This window comes from Loxodonta africana, chromosome 25 (genome assembly GCF_030014295.1).
Source record: "Loxodonta africana isolate mLoxAfr1 chromosome 25, mLoxAfr1.hap2, whole genome shotgun sequence".
NCBI lineage: Eukaryota > Metazoa > Chordata > Mammalia > Proboscidea > Elephantidae > Loxodonta > Loxodonta africana.
In genome coordinates this window covers 37,265,601-37,286,327 of record NC_087366.1, presented here as the reverse complement: position 1 = coordinate 37,286,327, position 20,727 = coordinate 37,265,601, and the positions used below count along the sequence as shown (strand labels likewise).

The following is a 20,727-nucleotide window of genomic DNA, read 5'->3' as shown; positions in this document are numbered from 1 at the left end:
TCACCTTGACTCGCAGTGACATTAAACCTCCAGGCTCCTAGACGGTCATCTCTGCTCTAGTTACACTCATTCTCTAGGTCCACACTGTTCAATATGGTAGCCATTAGCTACATGTGCCTTTTTAAATATAAACTTAATTAATATTAAATAAAATTAAACATTCAGTTCTTCAGAACATTAGCCACATTTCAAGTGTTGAGTGCCCACATGTGGATTTGGCTTTTGGTTGCTGTATTAGATAGCATAGATTATAGAACAGTCCCATCTTCGCAGAAAGTTGTTCTAGAGCAGGGTGCTGCTCAGGGTTACTTCATCCATCCAGTTCCATGGCTTTGAGAATACTGTCTGCATGCTGATGACTCCCAAATTGATTTCACCAGTTCTAGCCTTGCCCGTGAGCTCCGGTTTGATATGTCCAACTACCTGCTCAGTATCCTCTACTTGGGTTTCTAAGGGACTTCTGAAACTGAACTTTATTTTTTCTCCCATCCTGCACTTCTTCCAGTCTTACCTTTCAGTAAACAGCACTACCCTTCACACAAACTAAAAAACCTTATAGCCTTTCCTTTTTTTCTTTTTGGAGGAGAGAGAAGAAGGAATTTCAGTTTTTTAGAGAGAAATGGTACCAGGAAAACTTCTGTTTCCTCTTTCCAGTCCTTACTCCACCCTTTATTTTTCACATGGTACTTTCTACCTTACTTTAGTAGAAAGAGTGACTTTTCTCTCCTTTAAAAGTCATTTTTAAAAATTTTATTGTGGTAAAATATATACAACGTTTGCCATTTTAACCATTTTTAAGTGTATAATTCAATGTATTAGTTACCTTCATTCACTATGTTGTGCTATCATCACCACTATCCATTTCCAAAAGTTTTCCATCACTGCAAACAGAAACTCAATACCCCTTCAGCAGTAATTACCACTCCCTCTACCCTGCTAGCTCCTGCTTGTAGTCATTTTTGCCATTTTTTCTCTTCCACCCAACATCCAGTGCATTGAGCATATACTTGTCTCAAAGCCCTGGAATGTTCTTTGCCTGGATACCCACATAGCCCATTTCCTCATTTCATTCAGATTTTTGCTCAGACATCACCTTTTTAGGCCTTCCTGTCCACTCAGTCTAAAGTAGCATCCCTGTCTCTCTGTACCCTCATTCTATTTTACTTTTCTTCATGGTATTTAGCACTACCCAATACTATAATATATACTTATTTTTTGTCTGTCTCTCTCCCACTAGAATCCATGAGGGTGGGGATTTTGGTTTTACCCTATATCCAATGCCTAAAGCAGTAGCTGGCATATAGTAAAGGTTCAGTCAACATTTGTTCAGTTAAATAACATATTGATGAAGTTTTCTGATGACATAAAACTAGGAGATGTAGCTAATACGTTAAGTCAGTGTTTTTTGGTCGTTCGTATTTTACATTTTAGCAGTTACTGTATCAAAGAAAGTGAACCTACTATTTTTCTAAGGTCGTTATATGATTATGTAGTCATTTTGTTATGCTTTCCATTTATGCTACATTTTAAGAATGTAAAAACTCTAGTAATTGTTGGGGAGTTGGGAAGAAGCTTTATTTATTATGACATTAAAACAATAGTTGTGTTAGAAGTTTAAAGTTATAGTAATGATGTTGAATTTAAATTTTAGAATTATAGGTATGAAATGCAAAAAATAATAAGAGTCCCCGGCTTTAAGGAACCCATGACCTAGGGGATAGGACAGGCATGTAGATAAGTAGCCACAGGGTATCCATAACCTTTGGAAACAAAGGTAAATATATGCGATGCCCTAGGACATCTTCTACCTACTAAGATATATCTGTATCTCCAGACTTTTGGACACCCAGTACAATATAGGGTAATAAAAACCAGACTGCAGCCGTGTAGAAAGTGTGATGACAGAGTAAAGTAGGACACAGCTGACTGCACTGGCAGATAGAATTACGATCTTGGGTAGAGTGGAGCTGCATGGATATCCAAACTGGGTGATGCAAAATAAAGAGACAAATAAGCCGTGCCATTTAAGAGCATTAGAGAAAGCCCTCAGCTTGGCCTAGAAAATATCCCTCGGTAGGAGAAAGAAACAGACAGATCCAGTGCTCTGTCAGCTTGTGCTTCTAATGGCCATACCGAATTAGCTGGAGTCGTTTTAGCTTTGCTTAAAATAGATGGCTCCATCCTGCTCGTAGTCAAAGTAGTTACTACGATACCATGTTAGGCTCATAATTTGATTGATAATTTCTCTTTCTATAATTTTAAGCTTAAAAATATGTGGTTGGATTAGCTCAGGAGAGGGGCCGGAGCAGGACTGGAAGGTGTGTGAAGGACCCGTCCCAAGTGGTTCATTTGGTTCAGCAGGGAATGCAGTGCACGCTGGCGCTCCAGCAGCTGAGTGGACCAGCGGGACTGAAATCTCCCTGTACTCTGATGGCTGTGTGCCCTGGTGTGGGGCCGCATTCATCCAGGAAGGGTGTTTTTCTAATTCAGACGCTGCAGCTCTGTACTATTTCCTGCCTGCTTTAAAAAAAAAAAAAATTTTTTTTTTTTTTTTATCCCCAAGTGCCTAGAATAGCGTGTGGTACAAGAACTGTTTGCCAAGCTGAAAGGAACTCAGCAGAGTTCTCCAGATTGGAGCATTTTGAAGCAATTAAAAAACATCACTCTGATTAAAATCTTGTGACTCAAAATAAACCTTAATGTTTGCCTCATAACTACAACAAGGAAACATCCTCCATGTTTCCTCCAGGTAAAAACTACAGGTGAAGGGACAACAGGTAACTTAAAGAGAAGCATCTTGTTGCTATCCTAAAAAAAAAAAAAATCCTAGAAGTAGCAATATATCCTTTCATGTTCTAGAAATAGCCTTCATTGTATTACACATGAAAGATTAACATTTAAAAACTTCAACAAGGATATATGAAATTTGGTGGTGGACTTGGTTTTGGTTTGGGGATGATATTTCACTGTCTTCTGGAGTCCAGTGTTAAGAAGACTGATACTGGTCTGATTCTTCTTCCTTTATAGTTAACTTGTAGTTTACCTGGAGGTTCTTAGTTAGGAGTTGGAAGGGGAGAGGTAGAGAGCTGTGATCAAGTTGCCTTATTCAGGTCACTGTGTTCCAAGCTTCCTTCTCTCAAGACTCAATTCTTGTAGCTAGGTGTTTTTTTAGTGTGCATTTGAGGTTTTAAAATTTGTTGGCTGATTCACACGTCTTCTGAGAAGGCTAGCCTGTGATTTTCATGTCAGAACACTGAAGCTGGCCCCTTTATTTTTTTTAATTCTTTGTGGTTTACCGTTGCCATTAATGTGTTGGTCTTTAAAAAAAAAATTTTTTTTTTTTGTAGGTGAAGTTTTCTTCTAAGAAGATTTGGTTCTTCTATTTCATGAGTTCAAATTATAAAGATTCTAAATGTTACAGAAGTGTTGAAATACTGGTAAGTGTCTAACAAATATTTTGTAACGTAGAATAATTGGGTTAACAGTCAAAATACTTGATTCAGTCTGAGGCTTTAAAACTGCATAGTTGTATGACATTAATTAAACCCCAAAAGAAAAATAACTCTACTTTCCATTAGTAGAGATGGATATATAAATTGTGATTTGTTCATACAATGGCGTATTGCACGGTGGTTAAAAGAAATGAACATAAAGTTCACCCTTCAGCCAAAGATTAGACAGGCCCAGGAAACAAAATGAGACTAAATGGGCACACCAGCCCAGGGGCAAGGACAAGAAGGCAGGAGGGCACAGGAAAGCTGCTAATGGGGATTGGCAACCAATGTCACAAAACAACATGTGTATTAATTGTTTAATAAGAAACTAATTTACTCTATAAATCTTCACCTAAAGCACAATTAAAAGAAACAAAACAAAACCTTATTTTACTCTCAGCTTTTGGGGAAAATAAAAATTAAATAACAAAGAGAACCAATAATGGAAAAAAAAAAAAAGCAAGCAAAGGATGATGTCAGCAGCTTCGGATGGCAATCCCAGTAACCCAGTGCTAGGACTCTTAAATGTTGCATCATGAATGGTCTTGATGGTACAAAAATGGGACTGTGTGAAGAATTCGTAAGTGAGAAAAAAGCATTGTATCACAGTTTAATTGGTAGTATTTTTTCTTTTTTCATGTTACATTAAATAATGATGGGTCTTAAAATCCATGACAGATTAGGTGGCATTTGTTTAATAAAGTTGGAAAAATATGGGATGAATATAAATTAGATTTTTTGATTTATTGAACAATTTAACTTTACGAAAGCTTATTAAAGAGCCAGCATAACAGGTTATTGCTACATTCTAGGGAATGGGTGATGCGCATTTTATTTTTTTTCTACTTTGATGTCTTCTCCTGATATTTAATAATAATAATAATATTTATTATAATAAAGAGGGAGTAGTTATTGTAATAACACCCAGAATTCTGATGGGAGTCCAAGAATGAAACCACTGGGTAGTATTAGGAATTTCTTTTGTTTCTCCCTTTCATGTTTAGCTGCTTCTCTTTACATCCTGTTGGTTTTTCACCCAATTGGCTTCTTCTGAGACTCATTTACTTTATAATAGTTATCACGGGCCTATCTCTGTGTGACCTTTCCACATTAACTGTGTCCCCTAGTTCAGATTCCTGGGAGAGAGAAAGAAAATCTAATTGGCCCAATTTAGTCACATCTTGCTGGCAAAAAAATAAATATATATATATATGTATTTTTTTGCCGGCCAGCATGTATGTTGGCTGCTCTTTAGTCCGTTGTGCTTCAATCATTAGGGTCCACAGACTGACTATTCCTATTGCCAGTCAGTAAGGAGTATGGGGAGGACTTCCCTTCGAATGGGATGAGGGAAGACTAGGTAATGTATGTCTTATTTAATTTATCCTTTCTAGGTTAAAATTTTTTTTTAAGTTACTAAAACCAAACCACTTGCTGCCTAGTTGATTCTGACCCATAGCGACTATGTAGGACAGGGTAGAACTGCCCCATAGGGTTTCCTAGTCTGTCATCTTTATGGGAGCAGCTGGCGAGGTCTTTTCTCCCTTGGAGCCACTGGTAGATGTCTCCAAATTACTTTTAAGATGAAACTCTTTTGAAACCATGGGCATTTTGTTGTTTATGATTTTTTCTTTCTGATTATTTCTTTTATTTATATTTTTATTTTCCTACCTCTTCTATCTACTTTACCTTATTATTTTCCTTATTTTAATATGTCACATAGCCCTTTATTTGATTCAAATGTTTAATACAAGGTGAGGTGGGCATAACTTCAGCTGCTAGAATTGTTCTATTTTTATTCACTTGAATGGGAAACTTCTCCCCTCTCCACCCCACATTATTGGAGAGGGGTGAGGCTATGATTGTAAAGTCTGTAAAGTGAAAAACAGCTTATATTTTTAAAAGATACATTTCCCTGTTTTGAAACATGAAAACAATAATATAAGTAATGAGTTTATTTTTATTCTATGATGAGGTTTTTTTTTTTAAGAGAAAAAGTCAGGATCTACCTTCCTGGCCACCACTCCCTCTGTCTTCTCTTACCCATTCTTGGCTGTGTTTGGCATTTCAAACCCTGGGACTAGCTTCTGCCATGGCAGGAGTTATTCGAGAAGCACCTGACTAGGTCAGAACTATATATGAAAATATTACAAGGTTAAGTACTAACACCCAATCATTTTAAGTCAGTCTTCGTTTCAAAAATATAAAAACAAAAAGACATAGTTTGGAAATGTAAAATTTTATAAGTTTTTTTAATCTTCTTTTTTCCAATATTTATTTTCTAGCTCGGTCATGAGCACCAACAGTAACTTACTGGCACGTGAATTTCTGACCGATGTCAACCGGCTTTGCAATGCTGTGGTCCAGAGGGTGGAGGCCAGGGAGGAGGAAGAGGAGGAGACACACATGGCAACCCTTGGGCAGTACCTTGTTCATGGTCGAGGATTTCTGTTACTTACCAAGCTAAATTCTATCATTGATCAGGTAAGATTTTTCTATAAAATAATTTTTTTTGCCAGTATATTGTACTTAATTATAAGTACATAATTTCTGAGTCTCTTTGAGATAAAATCATGTCTCTCAAATCATTCCAACAAAGAAAAATAGCCCCATTTATTACATATATTGTCTCTTTGGATACTTTTCAAAATGTTCGAAATATTTTAGAATTATAAGTGGCCTTTCTTCTAAAATGGTTTTATATATACAAAAAAAAAAAAAAAACCGAATCCACTGCCGTGGAGTCAATTCTGACTCATAGTGACCCTATAGGACAAAGTACAGTTGCCCCACAGGGTTTTCAAGGGTGTAAATCTTTACCGAAGCAGACTGCCACATCCTTCTCCCATGTAGCAGCTGGTAGGTTGGAACCCCTTACCTTTCAGTTAGCAGCCGAGTGCTTTGACCACTACACCACCAGGCCTTCTTGGTTTTTTACATACTGTGCTTTTTATGAAGAGCCCTGGTGGCACAGTGGTTAAAGTGCTCAGCTGCTAACCAAAAGGTCGGTGGTTTGAACCCACTAGCTGCTTTGTGGGAGCAAGATGTAGCAGTCCACTTCTGTAAAGATTTGGAGCCGTGGAAACCCTATGGGGCTTCTGCTCTGTCCTATAAGGTCACTATGAATCAGAACCAACTCCATGGAAGTGGGTTTGGGTTTTTTTTTTTGGTTCTTTTTGTCTTAATATCATTGTGAGATAGCTATGATTATTAGTGGAGATATAGATTGTGGATTTGCACTTTCTGTAAGCATCAGGTATGAAAAGTTTTATCTAAATTTTATTTAAGGAGCCTACTTAGGGGATATTCTTGGAGGAAAGCAGATAACCCTTTTGTGTAAAATAATTACTGAGTCCTTTAACTTATCTATATCTAGGTTTTTGTGTATTATTGTCTTTTCCTAAAGTGGTGTGGTATACTATATGGTATCTTGCTGTTTCCTTGTTATACAACTAACAGAATTTTAGAGCTAGTTGGGACTAGAGAGATGTTTTCATCCAGCTTTATTTTGCAGATGAGAAAACTAGATCCAGAAACACTGAGTAACTCAGATAAAGTTAACTTGAAGTCTAAATCTGATATATTTATTTCATTTTAGTAGGAAAAAAAAAATTTTTTTTCTGTTTTTTTTTTTTTAGTAGAAAACAAGTATTTATTTTATAAAAGAAAAACTTTACTATCTGCTTTCAGGAATTAGTGAATGTAGTTAATAATAATATTATAGTTAGCCTGAAAAGATAATAAGGTCTCTGTTGTACCAGTTGCATAGATGTATTTTATTTTTTGGGCACTTTAAGTGTTACTGGCTCTATATGTAAGCTTAACCATTGTTAAATAATTTTTCTGTGCTATGAAAGCATTTTGCTAATAAATACATATTTTAGGTAAATATAAAGATTAAAATAAAACAGTGCCCCTGTTTTTTTTTTTTTAATTTTTATTGTGCTTGAAGTGAAAGTTTACAAATCAAGTCAATTTCTCACACAAAAACTTACATACACCTTGCTACATACTCCCAATTACTCTCCCCATAATGTGACCACCTACTCCCTCCCTCCACTCTTCTCTTTTCTTGTCCATTTCGCCAGCTTCTAACCCCTTCTACCCTCTCATCTCCCCTCCAGGCAGGAGATGCCAACATAGTCTCAAGTGAGTGCCTGTTTTTACTGTAAGCTAAAAAAAAAAAAAAAAAAAGCTAAAGAACCTAACAAATATAAGTCAGGAAGCATTTGTTCATGATAGTGTCCAGCTGTCATGGAATTTTCCAAGACAGTTGAAGTTTCCTCTATTTTTAATTTTTTTTTTTTGATGAATGTGATTTGTTAACTGTATGACTAAATAAATGTAATTTAATTTTTATATTTGTTGGACTTTTCTATACATTAAAAATTAGAAACAGTATTTTTTAGGCAATGTGTAGTGATTTTAATTTGGAAACTTTGATTATTTAAAGTCATCTTATTCTACATTACGAAATGCAGTGCTTTCTCTTTTTGGTCATGAAATAATTTTTAATGTATTATTAAATGTCTGAAATCATTCAAGTTGTAATTGCAATTTTTTTTTCCCTATGGTGGTATTTTTTAGCCCCCTCTTTTCCTCTCCACTAACTTTTTAAAATACCTGCAGCATTGATAGTAGGAATGTAGAAGCAGTCTTTGGAGTGAAAATAAGTAGCTATTTAAAAAATCAGGCTTATTTATCAACATTTAATTCTGTAAATCAGGAAACGGAGAAATTTGCATCTTTAAGAGGAATTTTACTGAACAGGATTTAATCATTTAAGTTGGAGCTGTAACATTAGGAACAAAGCTATACATTTCAAGAGGAAGTTTAGCTTTTATATCTGTGCTTCTTATGAGTAGGAGTACTTCTTGGGTACTCTGGGGAAGAGGCAGTTTAAGTCCTTGCCTTTCCACTACAGTCCTTTTGCTCTATTAATGGGCATTTAATATAAAAAATTAAACATAACTTTTTATCGAGGTATAATTTACATTTAGTAAAATGCATAGATTTAAAATGTATAGGATAGTTGAGTACGTCTTGGCAAGTATATACACCTATGTAACCAGCACCCAATTCAATGTTTACAACATTTCCATCACACAAGAAAGTTTTTTATGCCTCTTTCCAGTCAACCTCCTTTCCCCTGCAGCAATACAACCACTGTTCTGATTTCTGGCATCTTAGTTTAGAGCTGAACAGAGACTTCAAAGGGCGGCTCAAGAAGACAAAGTAGACTATCGTAAAGGAATGTGCAAAGACGTGGAGTTAGAAAACCAAAAGGGAAGAACATGCTTGGCATAGCTCAAGCTGAAAGAACTGAAGAAAAAATTCAAGCCCCGAGTTGCAATATTGGAGCCCTGGTGGTATAGTGGTTAGGAGCTCAGTTGCTAACCAAAAGGTCAGAAGTTCGAACCCACCAGCCACTCTTTGGAAACCCTATCAACTCTATCCACCCTATCTACTCTGTCCTATAGGGTTGCTATGAGTCGAAATTGACTCGACGACAACGGGTTTGTTTTTTGGTATACCCAGGCAAATAGAACAGTGAGTATATTGGTTTATTGCTATGTAACCATTCCAAAATTTAGTGGCACAGAACAACAATGATTTATTTGCTCATAATTTTGTGAATTGGAAGTTTGGGCAGGGCTTAGCTGGGATGGCTGTCTCTGCCCCATGTGGTGTCAGTGAGGCATACTTCTGAATTTGCAATTAGTTGGCAGATTGCCTGAGGGCTGTTGGACGGGCCTATCAGCCAGGCTATGTCAGTCTTCATCCACATGGCCGCTCATCTTGCAGTAGGCCGGACTTAGCTTCTTTACATAAATGGTGAAAGCATTCCGCGAGGATTAGGGGGGAAGCTGCAAGGCCCCTTGAGACCTGGGCTCTGAACTCAGACAGCATCACTTCTGTCTTATTCTATTGTTCAAAACAAGTCACAAGGCCAGCCCAGGTTCAAGGGATGGGGAAATTGACTCCAGCGCTTGGTAGAAAGAAGTGTATATAATTTGTGGCTGTATTTAATATACTATGGTCTCCTCTCTGGCCACAGTTACTTGCATTCCTCCCACATTCATTCTCTCCCAGGACTCACAGAATATCATTCCATCATGACATCAGGCTTAAAGTCCATGATCTCAAGCAGTAGTTCTGGATGCAAATAAGCCTTCCAGGTGCAGCACTTTGGTTGCAGCTCCTCTTCATTGAGAGACCTGTGAATTAAAAAACTAAGTTATCTGCCCCTTGTCCCCCACCCCATATCTTATGTACAGTGATGGGATAGGGCCAGGTTAACTAGAATTAATACTTGTATTCAACAAGAAGAGTGACAGGAGGCATATAGCAGTCACTGATCCATAGTGGATCTGAAGTCTAGTCAGGCACATGTTGTCATGCCTCTTATTTTGGGGCCAGAATTTGCTTTGGTTCTATGGATGTGTTTCTCAGGTCCATGGTTTTCTAGGACCCTTGGCTCTGTGCTCTGAGATGTCTTGTCTCCTCCATAATCTGTAGCTTTCTCGCCTTCTTTCCTGTCTATAGAAAGGTGGGGACTCAGAGGCATCTTCATTTTGAATTCTTTCTGTCGCTTTTAATCGTAGCTGTTAGTATTTTTTAACAGTACAACTTTACTAAAAATGTTGTGCATTTCCTCTGAATCTTAATGGGGTTCTTAATGGGGTTCACTACATGCTCCAAAAGCCACATCTGTTAATTGTTTTCAAGAGACTGCTCTCTGCTTTGGGCATATGGGGTGTATGTGGAATACTGTCCTCAAGATTCTTAGTTGTACTTTTGTCTAGCTGATACCATCTTTAATCTTTCTAACAAAGTGTATTGCAGCCATTTAACAGCTGGAGGGGACTAGAGTGGGGGTGGATGCGGATGTGAATGTGGGGTGGAGTGAAGATGGGAATGGGGATGGCAGGGGATACTACAGACTGTAGGCAAAATCCTGCTGCCATTGGTAGGTTTTTATAAGCCCATGAGCTAAAAGAATGATTTTTACATTTTTAAAGTGTTGTTTTGGAAAAAAAAACAAAAAGACCGTGACAGAGACCATGTATGGCTCATAAAACCTAAAATTTTTACTCTCTGGCCCTTTACAGGAACAGTTTGCCTCACCCTTGTCTAATCCAAGAAAAAACATTAGCATAACATTTCACATTAATGGGAAAAACAGTGCAAATGATATAACTATCCTGAGAAACCAAAAAACGTTTGATAAGATTTATGTATTCTTCACAGAAGTTCTAAGAACAAATTCAGAATACAGGGCTTCCTTTGTATCACAAAGAGTAAACGAACCAATAATATTTTTAAGAAGCAGCTCTACAATAGGACCAACATAACTCTTTATTACTATTTTTGTTTGCTATCATGTTTTAAAAACACACAGTGGTAGAGTGGAATATGAAATTAATGAGCGCTAAATGTGGGGAAGATGGAAAAATAAAAATATCATATGTTAAGGGACATGTGCAGAGAAATCCAAAAAATCATCCAGAACTGTTAGTGATAATGTGTTCAGTGAAGTTATAGAATATAAGACAAACTTATATTAAGTTTCCTTTAACTGTGTCTATAAAGCAAGAAAATAAAAAAGAATTCTATTTATAGTATTAATGAAGAAAATTTCATGTATATGTGTATACACGTACCTAAAAGAAGAAATAGAGGACTTAAGTAAAGGACGCATACATACCCAAACCCAACCCAACCCAACCCACTGCCATCGAGTCGATTCTGATTCTCCATGACCCTGTAGGACAGAATAGGCCCTATAGGGTTTCTAAGGCTGTAATCTTTATGGGGAGACTCTGGTGGCATAGTGGTTAAGTGCTATGGCTGTTAACCAAAAGGTCGGCAGTTCAAATCCGCCAGGTGCTCCTTGGAAACCCTATGGAGCAGTTCTACTCTGTGCTATAGGGTCGCCATGAATTGGAATCAACTCGACATCAGTGGGTTTGGTTTTTGGTTTTTTAATCTTAATGGAAGCAGACGGCCACATCTTTCTCCTGTGGAACTGAGCGCTTAACCAGTATGCCACCAGAGCTGTTTCACATACATTAGGCTTCTGTTTATGCCAGGAAGATTAAATTTAATTAGCATGTCAAGATATTGATTTAAAGTAATACCAGTAATATCAGTTAAAATAACTTCAGTAACTTCCTGTCACTTTCCGGATGTGGTCCATGTTCCTTGGCATGCAATCAGGGGCCCATAAGCCCACTGATCTAGTACCATTTGCCTTTGCAGCTTCCTAGACATTGGTGTGGGTTGGGATCTGAGCCTTACCCCCTGGCTTTCTTGCCCTTTCTCACTCATTCTGCCACCACTACTTCTACATGGCTGGCATAGGCAATTAATATATAGTCCAGCCTAAACAATAGAGTTATGAAAAGGACAGTACCTGACAACTAGTAGGTACGTAAAACATATTTCTTGAACTGAATTAAAAAAATACCTGAATGAGAGTGATTTTACCATTTATTACTGCTATGGGGAATTAAGAGGCATAATATGATCATAAATTTTACCATAGAAGGGAAGGCATAAAAATACAAGTATTAAATGAGGAGTGGTGTGATACTGACAGATTTCTGTAGGCTGGACAGTCTAGGAATAGCTACAGGCATGGATCTGTTTATGGCATGGTAAAATGGACCTTTCTGCTTAGATGCCATGAGGGTGTCCCCACCTCCTTGGATACTGTGACTGTTGTATGCACTTAGGACCTTGGAAGATAAAACTAGAGCTTGGTTTGAAACAGAGGGCTGCAAGTTCTCATTTGCCAAGCTGCCCACAAATAAAAGAAAAAGATGATTTCCAAAAAGACAGAATTACATATGTGGTTTCTTTGGTGCTAGACACAATAAATGAACCGGGGAATATAAGATAACCTAAAAAAGTCATAGGTCCAGAGGTTAGAGAGAGCTGCCCTGATAAGAATTGTAGTAGAGATGATGGTAATGTAGTATGAAGCAGAGAATTGTTCCCCCTCTGTTGTATTGGCAGGGGCAAGGCGAGGGGTGTCCTCCTAAGGACTGAAATTGTAACAGAGGACACAAAAAACAAAACCTAAAAGGCCCATGGTTTCTAAGAACTCATCTTCTTGGTGAAATGGGCAACAGACATGAAGTAAAGAAAGTGCAGAAGTCCTGAGGCGGGAAAACAGTAACCTTGGTGTCATGGATTGAATTATGATCCCCCCAAAATGTGTGTATTAACTTGGTTAGGCCATGATTCCCAGTGTTCTGTGGTTGTCCTCCATTTTGTGATTGTAATTTTATGTTGAGAGAATTAGGGTGGGATTGTAACACCACTCTTACTCAGGTCACCTGCCTGATCCAATGTAAAGGGAGTTTCTCTGGGGTGTGGCCTCATACTACCAAGAGAGCAGTGCAGGGAGCAGAGCATGTCCTTTGGACCCAGTGTCCCTGCGCCTGAGAAGCTCCTTGACCAGGGGAAGTTTGAGGACAAGGAACCTTCCTCCAGAGCCGACAGAAAAAGCCTTTCCCTGGAGCTAACATCCTGAATTTGGACGTTTAGCCTACTTTACTGTGAGGAAATAAATTTCTCTTTGTTAAAACCATCTACTTGTGGTATTTCTGTTGTAGCAGCACTAGATGACTAAGACACTTGGTTGGTATGGGAGGAAAAGCCTCACAGAAGAGATGTTGCTGGAGCTGAGCCTTGAAGGTAGTGTGGGAGCCCTTAGGAAGTGGGAGGAGTGAGGGATGTTCCAGACCACTGCAGTGGTGTCAGCCAGGCCAGGAGACAGGAATGCCTGTTGACAGCACAGTGATGATTTGCCAGTGTACTGTTGTGCAGCAAGGGCTAAATGGTCTTTTAAAGATAGCATGTCTGCAGCACTTCTTACAGACCCTTAAGTTTTCTATAAGCTCCACTGAAATGTTTTTATTGGTCATCCTCTAAGTCTATTACAAAGACTCAGAGGAGGACTCTTACAGGATGAATGCTAAAAATTGATATACATTTTTTTATAAGACCATGTACATTTTTACTAGCATCTTAAAATGTTGAGGTGTATTCTGTGTGTGAGCTATACATGGATATGTTATCCAGGCATCTGTAGTCTTGTTAATTTTGAAGTAAACCAAGTGGAAATGAAGCTCTTTAGTACCATTTCTACTTTGCTTCCAGAATTTAAAATCGTTTATTCAGTAAATGTTGACTGAACATCAACTATGTACTAGACAGTGGCAGAAAATGGGGGTGATTGTGAGGACTAGTAGGCCTGAGCCCTGGAGTTCATGCTCTGAGAGAAGCCTGGGAAGTATGTTTGCGAAAGCTTCCTGCCATATTTTGAGGTAAATTCCAACTCTTTTGTAAGACCATAAGGCCTACAAGATCTGGCACTGCCCGCCTTTCTGACATATACCTTCCAGCCTCATGTTCTAGCACATTCTGTTGTTATGCCCCAGCAACACTGGTCTCCTGCTAGTCCATGAAAAAGCCAAACCCTTCCATCCCTTTACATACCTGCCAGGAGCCCTTCCAAATCTTTACATGGATGCCTTACTCTCATCAATTAAGTATCTGCTCAAATGGCCCAGCCTGAAGAAAAATGGCCCAACCTGAATACCCTGCCTAAAATGTCCCACTTTTCATCACTCCCTTCCCTGCTTAGTTTTCTTCATAGCACGGCATTCTGCCTGAAATGTTCTTATTTGTACTCATTATTTTCTGTCTCCTTTGCTATAATGTCAACTGCTTTTCTCCTTTATGCCCCATAATAATCAGCTGCACGTTATTTTATTTCTACCTTGTAGTTTCTCAAATATGCCTCCTTTTCCCTTCTATTGTCAGAGCACTTCAGACCGTCATCATCTCTAATCTGGATTGTTGTAATTCCAGTAGTCTCCCTACTTTCCCTGCCCTGACACTGACTGCTCCCCTCCTGCCCCCTGCATTTCTGTCCTCTATACAGTGCCCTGCGGGTCTTTCTAATTGTGTTACCCTGACCCTCAGCATTGATTGGTGTGAGGGATTCAACTTGAATTAAGTCCTTCACCATGCATGTCCAGGCATCCATCTAGGGCTAGCTCTCTAGCCCAAGCCCTACCCTCACATTTCTAACTGCTAATGATTGTTCCTTTTCTGAACTCCTAAACTGAGTGCCTGTATCATTCCTGGATTCTTAACTCATGCTACGTGCCTTCTGTTGTTCCCTGTAACTATTTGTTGTATTTTATGTACCCAATGAGAGGACCTTATCCAGGGCTTGAACCATAGCCTCCATAAAGGCTAAGACAGTAATTCCTGTGAACATAGTGTACAGTCAGTAAATATTTATTGGATTACCTTCACTAATGAGTCTTTTACTATTATTTATTAATTATGTCAGTTTCTCTTTTTAAGATTGTGTTCTGAGTTTTACGTTAAACTGCATGAAGACCTTACATTTTTCTAGTATCTTCATGTTGTTTTTCTAATTAACAGGCTTAACTTTTCATTTTCACCTAGTGAATTTGTTCTTTTATAGATGATGAATTCTTTCAGTGTGCCTGGTGGTAATAACAGCTATTTTTGGATGTATTAGCAAGAACGTGCCAAATACCATCAAATACCCTTACATTCTTCTGTCGCTGAAAAGTTTATATGTTGAAAAATATCACAGCTTTAATTGGATTTAAGATATGTTCATTTGATTCTTAGCTTCTCAGATGCAACTGGTGAAGAACAAGGTTTTGGGGTTCAATTTAAGACAAGAAGTTAGGAACTGGTGTGTCTCATAACCTCAGAACATGAAAGACTCTTGTTTCTAACACAGGCATTAACATGTAGAGAAGAACTCCTTACTCTTCTTCTTTCACTCCTACCACTGGTGTGGAAGATCCCAGTTCAAGAAGAAAAGGCGACAGGTAGGTTTCTTTCCTTTGTCACATCACTTACATTATCAAAGTTTCATTGGGGGAAAAATCCCATTAAAAAGTTACTTCTGTCTGAAGAGTTGATACAGCTTCAGATTCAGCACAGTACATATTAGCGTGGTCCTTTAAGCAAACATCATTGCTTCCAATAATACAAAATTATGGCGCTTCTTAGGAGGCTATTTGAAGGAGATAATAATTAGAAAAATACATGAAGAAGAACACTTATCAAAGAGCAAATCTAGAGATTTAACATAGTGTCAGAGAAATGAATAGTGAAAATTTTTGAAGAAAAGAATTAAAGATCTTTTGCTTATTTTAAATACTACGTTATAGTACTAGTACTGAAGTGACTCCTCAATATTTGTTTGAAGTTAGTTTTTTAATGTTGCTTTTAAAGGAAACGTTTGAAGTAATATCTTCTCAATGTTGTATAGCATTATTACATTAAGGTTAATGTGTATTTTTAACTTCTGATTTTGAAAAGGACTAAAACATATGTATAGTAGTCATATTAAGTACATCGATCTTAATTTAAGTGTTTCAGTGTTAGGATTAACAATTTTCTCCCTTGACCCTTTCTAGGATGTGTGAACTGTGAACTATTTGAGGTTTAAGCCTTAAGTTATTATAAAAAAAAATAAAAATTCTTCTGTATTTTAATGCCATGTATGTATTTTTAATAAATTTCTGCTATGAGGCTCTCTTTTTAAGGAGTTATCTTAGCACTTGTAATATTGTTTTACTGTTTATTCGTTGACTCGTAGACCCTCTGCTCTAATTTTTTTCTGAATTTGTAGAATTCACAGATCGTTAATTGCTTAAGAAGTCTAATTAGCATTCTTTTGGAAAATTTGTCTGTCTTGCCTCTTTCAGTTTGGTGGAATTTATCAACCTCCTTTTAATTTACCCCCTCCTTATTCATTTTGTTCTTCTCTTAATTAAAGTGCACATGTTTATTTCCAATTTTTTATTCATTCATTCTAAATTGCAATATTATTTTCATATAGGTATATCTTATTGCAAAGGGAAAGACCAATTTCATGTCTTTTCAGTTAGAAATAGTTCCTGAAGGCTGACCACATGCCAGGCCCTATTCTAGACACTGAGGAGGAAACAGTGATGCCTGTACCTGGTCCCTAGTTCAGTGCATGACACACAATGCTCACTAAATATTTTGAAAGAACTCTTTTAACCTCAATTTTGGAGAACATTTGGTATAGTTTATATGATTTTAAAATAATTTTGGAAAATCTTAAAGTTCTCAAGTTATATCAGGGCTATAAACTACTATGTTTGAGAATATAATATTTACCCTTGTAACTTAATTAGTTGTACCATTGGAAGAGATTTGTAAAATGGTATGAACAATAGCGCTAAATATCAGATAATCTAAAGAGTCTTTTATGTTGGAGTTAAAATGTGACACATGGTTTTAAATCAGATGTTCTTTCCTGGTGCTGTTTTCCAAATCATTTTGTATTCTTTGAGTTTATACCACCTATTGTTTGGGGTGAGAAGGATAATGTGGGAGAAAATTGACCCAGAGTCATAACAAATAGCTAAAGGAAATCAGTCTTGAAGCAAAAGTAACTCCCAAAGTGGGCGATAAATAAGGGAATCATTGCCTATACGAATTGAATTTTAAAACATATTGAGGAATTCTAAGTTTTCTTTCTTTATTTCTTTAGATTTTAATCTGCCTTTCTCAGCTGATATAATCCTGACCAAAGAAAAGATCTCAAGTTCACAAAGACCTCCTCAGGACAAATTATATTTAGAAGGAAGTACCCCATGTGGTCAGGTTTCTGCAAAAGTAAACATTTTTCCAAAAAGCAGACGTCAGCGTAAAACAACCCATCGCTATTCTATAAGAGATGCAAGAAAGACACAGCTCTCTACTTCAGATTCAGAAGCCAATTCAGATGAAAAAAGTATCACAATGAATAAGCACAGGAGGCCTCATCTGCTACTGCATTTTGTAACACAGCCTCCTAAAGAAGACCACCTCACAGCTGAAGTCGACCACTCAGCAACCAAAGAAGGACAGACTCCTCCTGATACCATGGCTTTAGAAAATTCCAGAGAGATTATTCCAAGACAGGAGTCAAACACTGACATTTTAACTGAGCCAGCTGCCTTGTCTGTTATCAGTAACATGAACAATTCTCCATTTGACTTATGCCGTGTTTTGTTATCTTTATTAGAGAAAGTTTGTAAGTTTGATATAACCTTGAATCATAGTTCTGCACTAGCAGCCAGTGTAGTGCCCACGCTGACTGAATTCCTTGCAGGCTTTGGGGACTGTTGTAATCTAAGCAACAATTTGGAGAATCAAGTGGTTTCTGCAGGTTGGACTGAAGAACCGGTGGCTTTGATTCAACGGATGCTGTTTCGAACAGTGCTGCATCTTATGTCAGTAGATATTAGTACTGCAGAGACGATGCCCGAAAGCCTTAGAAAAAATTTAACTGAGTTACTTAGGGCAGCTTCAAAAATTAGAGCCTGTCTGGAAAAGCAGCCTGACCCTTTTGCACCAAGACAAAAGAAAACACTACAGGAGGTTCGGGAAGATTTTGTGTTTTCAAAATACCGTCACAGAGCCCTTCTGTTGCCTGAGCTTCTGGAAGGAGTTCTACAGATTCTGATCTGTTGTCTTCAAAGTGCAGCCTCAGATCCCTTCTACTTCAGTCAAGCCATGGACTTGCTTCAAGAATTCATTCAACATCATGGGTTTAATTTATTTGAAACAGCAGTTCTTCAAATGGAATGGCTGGTTTTAAGAGAGAGAGTCCCTGCGGAGGCCTCAGAACATTTGAAAGCCTTGATAAATGGTGTGATGAAAATAATCAGCACTGTCAAAAAAGTGAAATCAGAGCAACTTCATCATTCAGTGTGTACAAGGAAAAGGCACAGACGCTGCGAATATTCTCACTTTATGCATCACCACAGAGATCTCTCAGGTCTCCCGGTTTCGGCTTTTAAAAACCAGGTGTCCAAAAACCCATTTGAAGAGACTGCAGACGGAGGCGTTTATTATCCTGAGCGGTGCTGTTGTATTGCAGTGTGTGCTCATCAGTGCTTACACTTACTACGACAGGTGTCCTTGAGCAGTACTTGTGTCCAGATTCTATCAGGTGTTCATAGTGTCGGAATATGCTGTTGTATGGATCCCAAATCTGTAATCGTTCCTTTGCTCCATGCTTTTAAATTGCCAGCACTGAAAAATTTTCAGCAGCATATATTGAATATTCTTAACAAACTTATCTTGGATCAGTTAGGAGGAGCAGAGATATCGCAAAAAATTAAGAAAGCAGCTTGCAATATTTGTACAGTTTACTCTGATCAACTGGCCAAGTTAGAAGAGACACTGCAGGGCAACACATGTGATGCTGAATCTTCATCAAGTTTGTCCAGCCCTTCTTACAGATTCCAAGGGATCCTGCCCAGCAGTGGGTCTGAAGACTTGCTGTGGAAATGGAATGCATTAGAGACTTATCAGAACTTTGTTTTTGAAGACGACAAATTGCATAGCATACAGATTGCAAATCACATTTGCAGTTTAATCCAGAAGGGCAATGTAGTTGTGCAGTGGAAATTGTATAATTATATATTTAATCTCATGCTCCAAAGAGCAGTTGAGCTAGCTCGTCACTGTCAGCACCTAAGCATTACTACAGCTCGAACTCACGTGTGTAGCCATCACAGCCAGTGTTTGCCTCAGGAAGTGCTTGAGATTTACTTAAAAACCCTGCCCACCCTGCTGAAATCCAGGTTTGTATGTATGTGCGTTTTTTCCTTCTTAGATGTTTTTGGGTGTGCGATAAAGTATATGCATTTGAACTTCTAACCTTGATAACTCTGGGGCCTCATCATAAATGTGACTGTCTTTACTCTTTATTCTTTTCTAGGATTTAATTTTAGTTTAACAACAAAAAAGTTCCAATTTTCAGGTTTCCCATTTTCAGGTCAGAATTTTTTTCCCCCATCTATCTATCGATGAATTGATCTATCTGTCTTTATATCCGTCTGTCTGTCTGTTTTTACTGCCATGGTTATAAAGGAGAGGATAGAGCCATTGATATTAATCTCCTAGTGAAAAAAGGGCAAGTTCTAAATACATTCTGAGGGGAAAAAAAAAGTGGAAGCAGCACAGATATCCAACAGTGGACAAGGCTAAGTAAATTATATGTACTTGATGGAATATTATTTTTAGTCATTAAAAATAATCATTACAAATATTATGTTAGAATATGAGAAAATGTTTATAATAATTCATGGGTAAAAATGCAAAATTAAAAATGTGGCATGCTTATTTAAATTAACTACGTAAAATATGTACATACATAAAATAATAATTATTGAGGCAGCAGAATTAAGGGGATTGTTACTGATTAAATACCATATTTATATTTTATTACCTAAGCAACATATTTTTTAAGCAACATATGTAGAAAAATTAGAAAATACAGATAAATAAAAAGAAGATTAATAACACCCCAAAAAAGACTAGACCCACTGCCATTGTGATGATTCTGACTCATAGCAACTCTAAAGGACAGAATAGAACTGCCCCATAAAGTTTCCAAGGCTGTAATCTGTACGGAAGCAGACTCCCTCATCTTCTTCCCACGGAGCTGCTGGTGGGTTCAAACCACTGACCTTTCAGTTAGCAGCCAAGCCCTTTAACCACGCCACCACCAGGGCTCCTTAAAAGATTAATATTACCTATAATTCCACCAGTGAGTTTCTAAACTTGTGATTGTTAAATCTGGCACATTTAAAATATAAGTTTATAACTAAAAATTGCTTATGAAAAGTAGCCTGATCTCTCAAATTATTGCATATGCCATTTCAAAAACTTCTTATATTAAAATATAACATCATCTTCATTTGTGGCATTATTTGTCCATCTTAATACAACTCCTTTAAGCTATTTTTAATGTTACATAATTGCCTTACAATCTTTTAATTTTATATTTCTGACCTTATTTGTTTAAATAGAACTGAATTTGTTTTGAAAGTTTTGTAACTCCTTGGCATATTTGTGGATAACCTGGATCTTTGCAAAATAAGGGCTGAGAATCACTGAACAGATTTATGTTAGAGTTGTTACTAGACTTCTAATGATCTGGAGTTCCATGAGTTTCAGCCTGAGACAGAGCTGGACATCATCTTCAGCACTGTAATTTGGTTCTTTCTCTTTATTAGGTACAGCTCTAAAATAAGCAAAAAGTCTTGCAGGAACCAAACAGACAAACAAACATGGTAGTTGTGGCATTTAGAATTCATGGTGAATATGACATTTGGAGAAAAATATTCTTCCCTAAACT

The 20,727-nt window shown here is 37.5% G+C and overlaps 1 protein-coding gene across 13 annotated transcripts in view; it reads left to right on the top strand.

Moving 5' to 3' along the window:
• LYST (lysosomal trafficking regulator) overlaps positions 1-20,727 on the top strand; it is a 194,043-nt gene that overhangs the window by 28,665 nt on the left and 144,651 nt on the right. For 11 of the 13 annotated variants that reach the window (XR_010319418.1, XM_064276698.1, XM_010591029.3 and 8 more), the window contains exons 1-4: positions 3,342-3,437; positions 5,780-5,978; positions 15,295-15,385; positions 17,086-19,168. Coding sequence is in view for 12 of the 13 variants with exons in the window: in XM_064276698.1 (XP_064132768.1) it covers positions 5,787-5,978; positions 15,295-15,385; positions 17,086-19,168 (2,366 nt within the window). In the remaining variant the exon portion in view is untranslated. Of the gene's footprint in view, positions 1-3,341; positions 3,438-5,779; positions 5,979-15,294; positions 15,386-17,085; positions 19,177-20,727 lie in introns of those variants that run through there. The other 2 variants (XM_023549297.2, XM_023549302.2) reach the window with 2 other exon arrangements.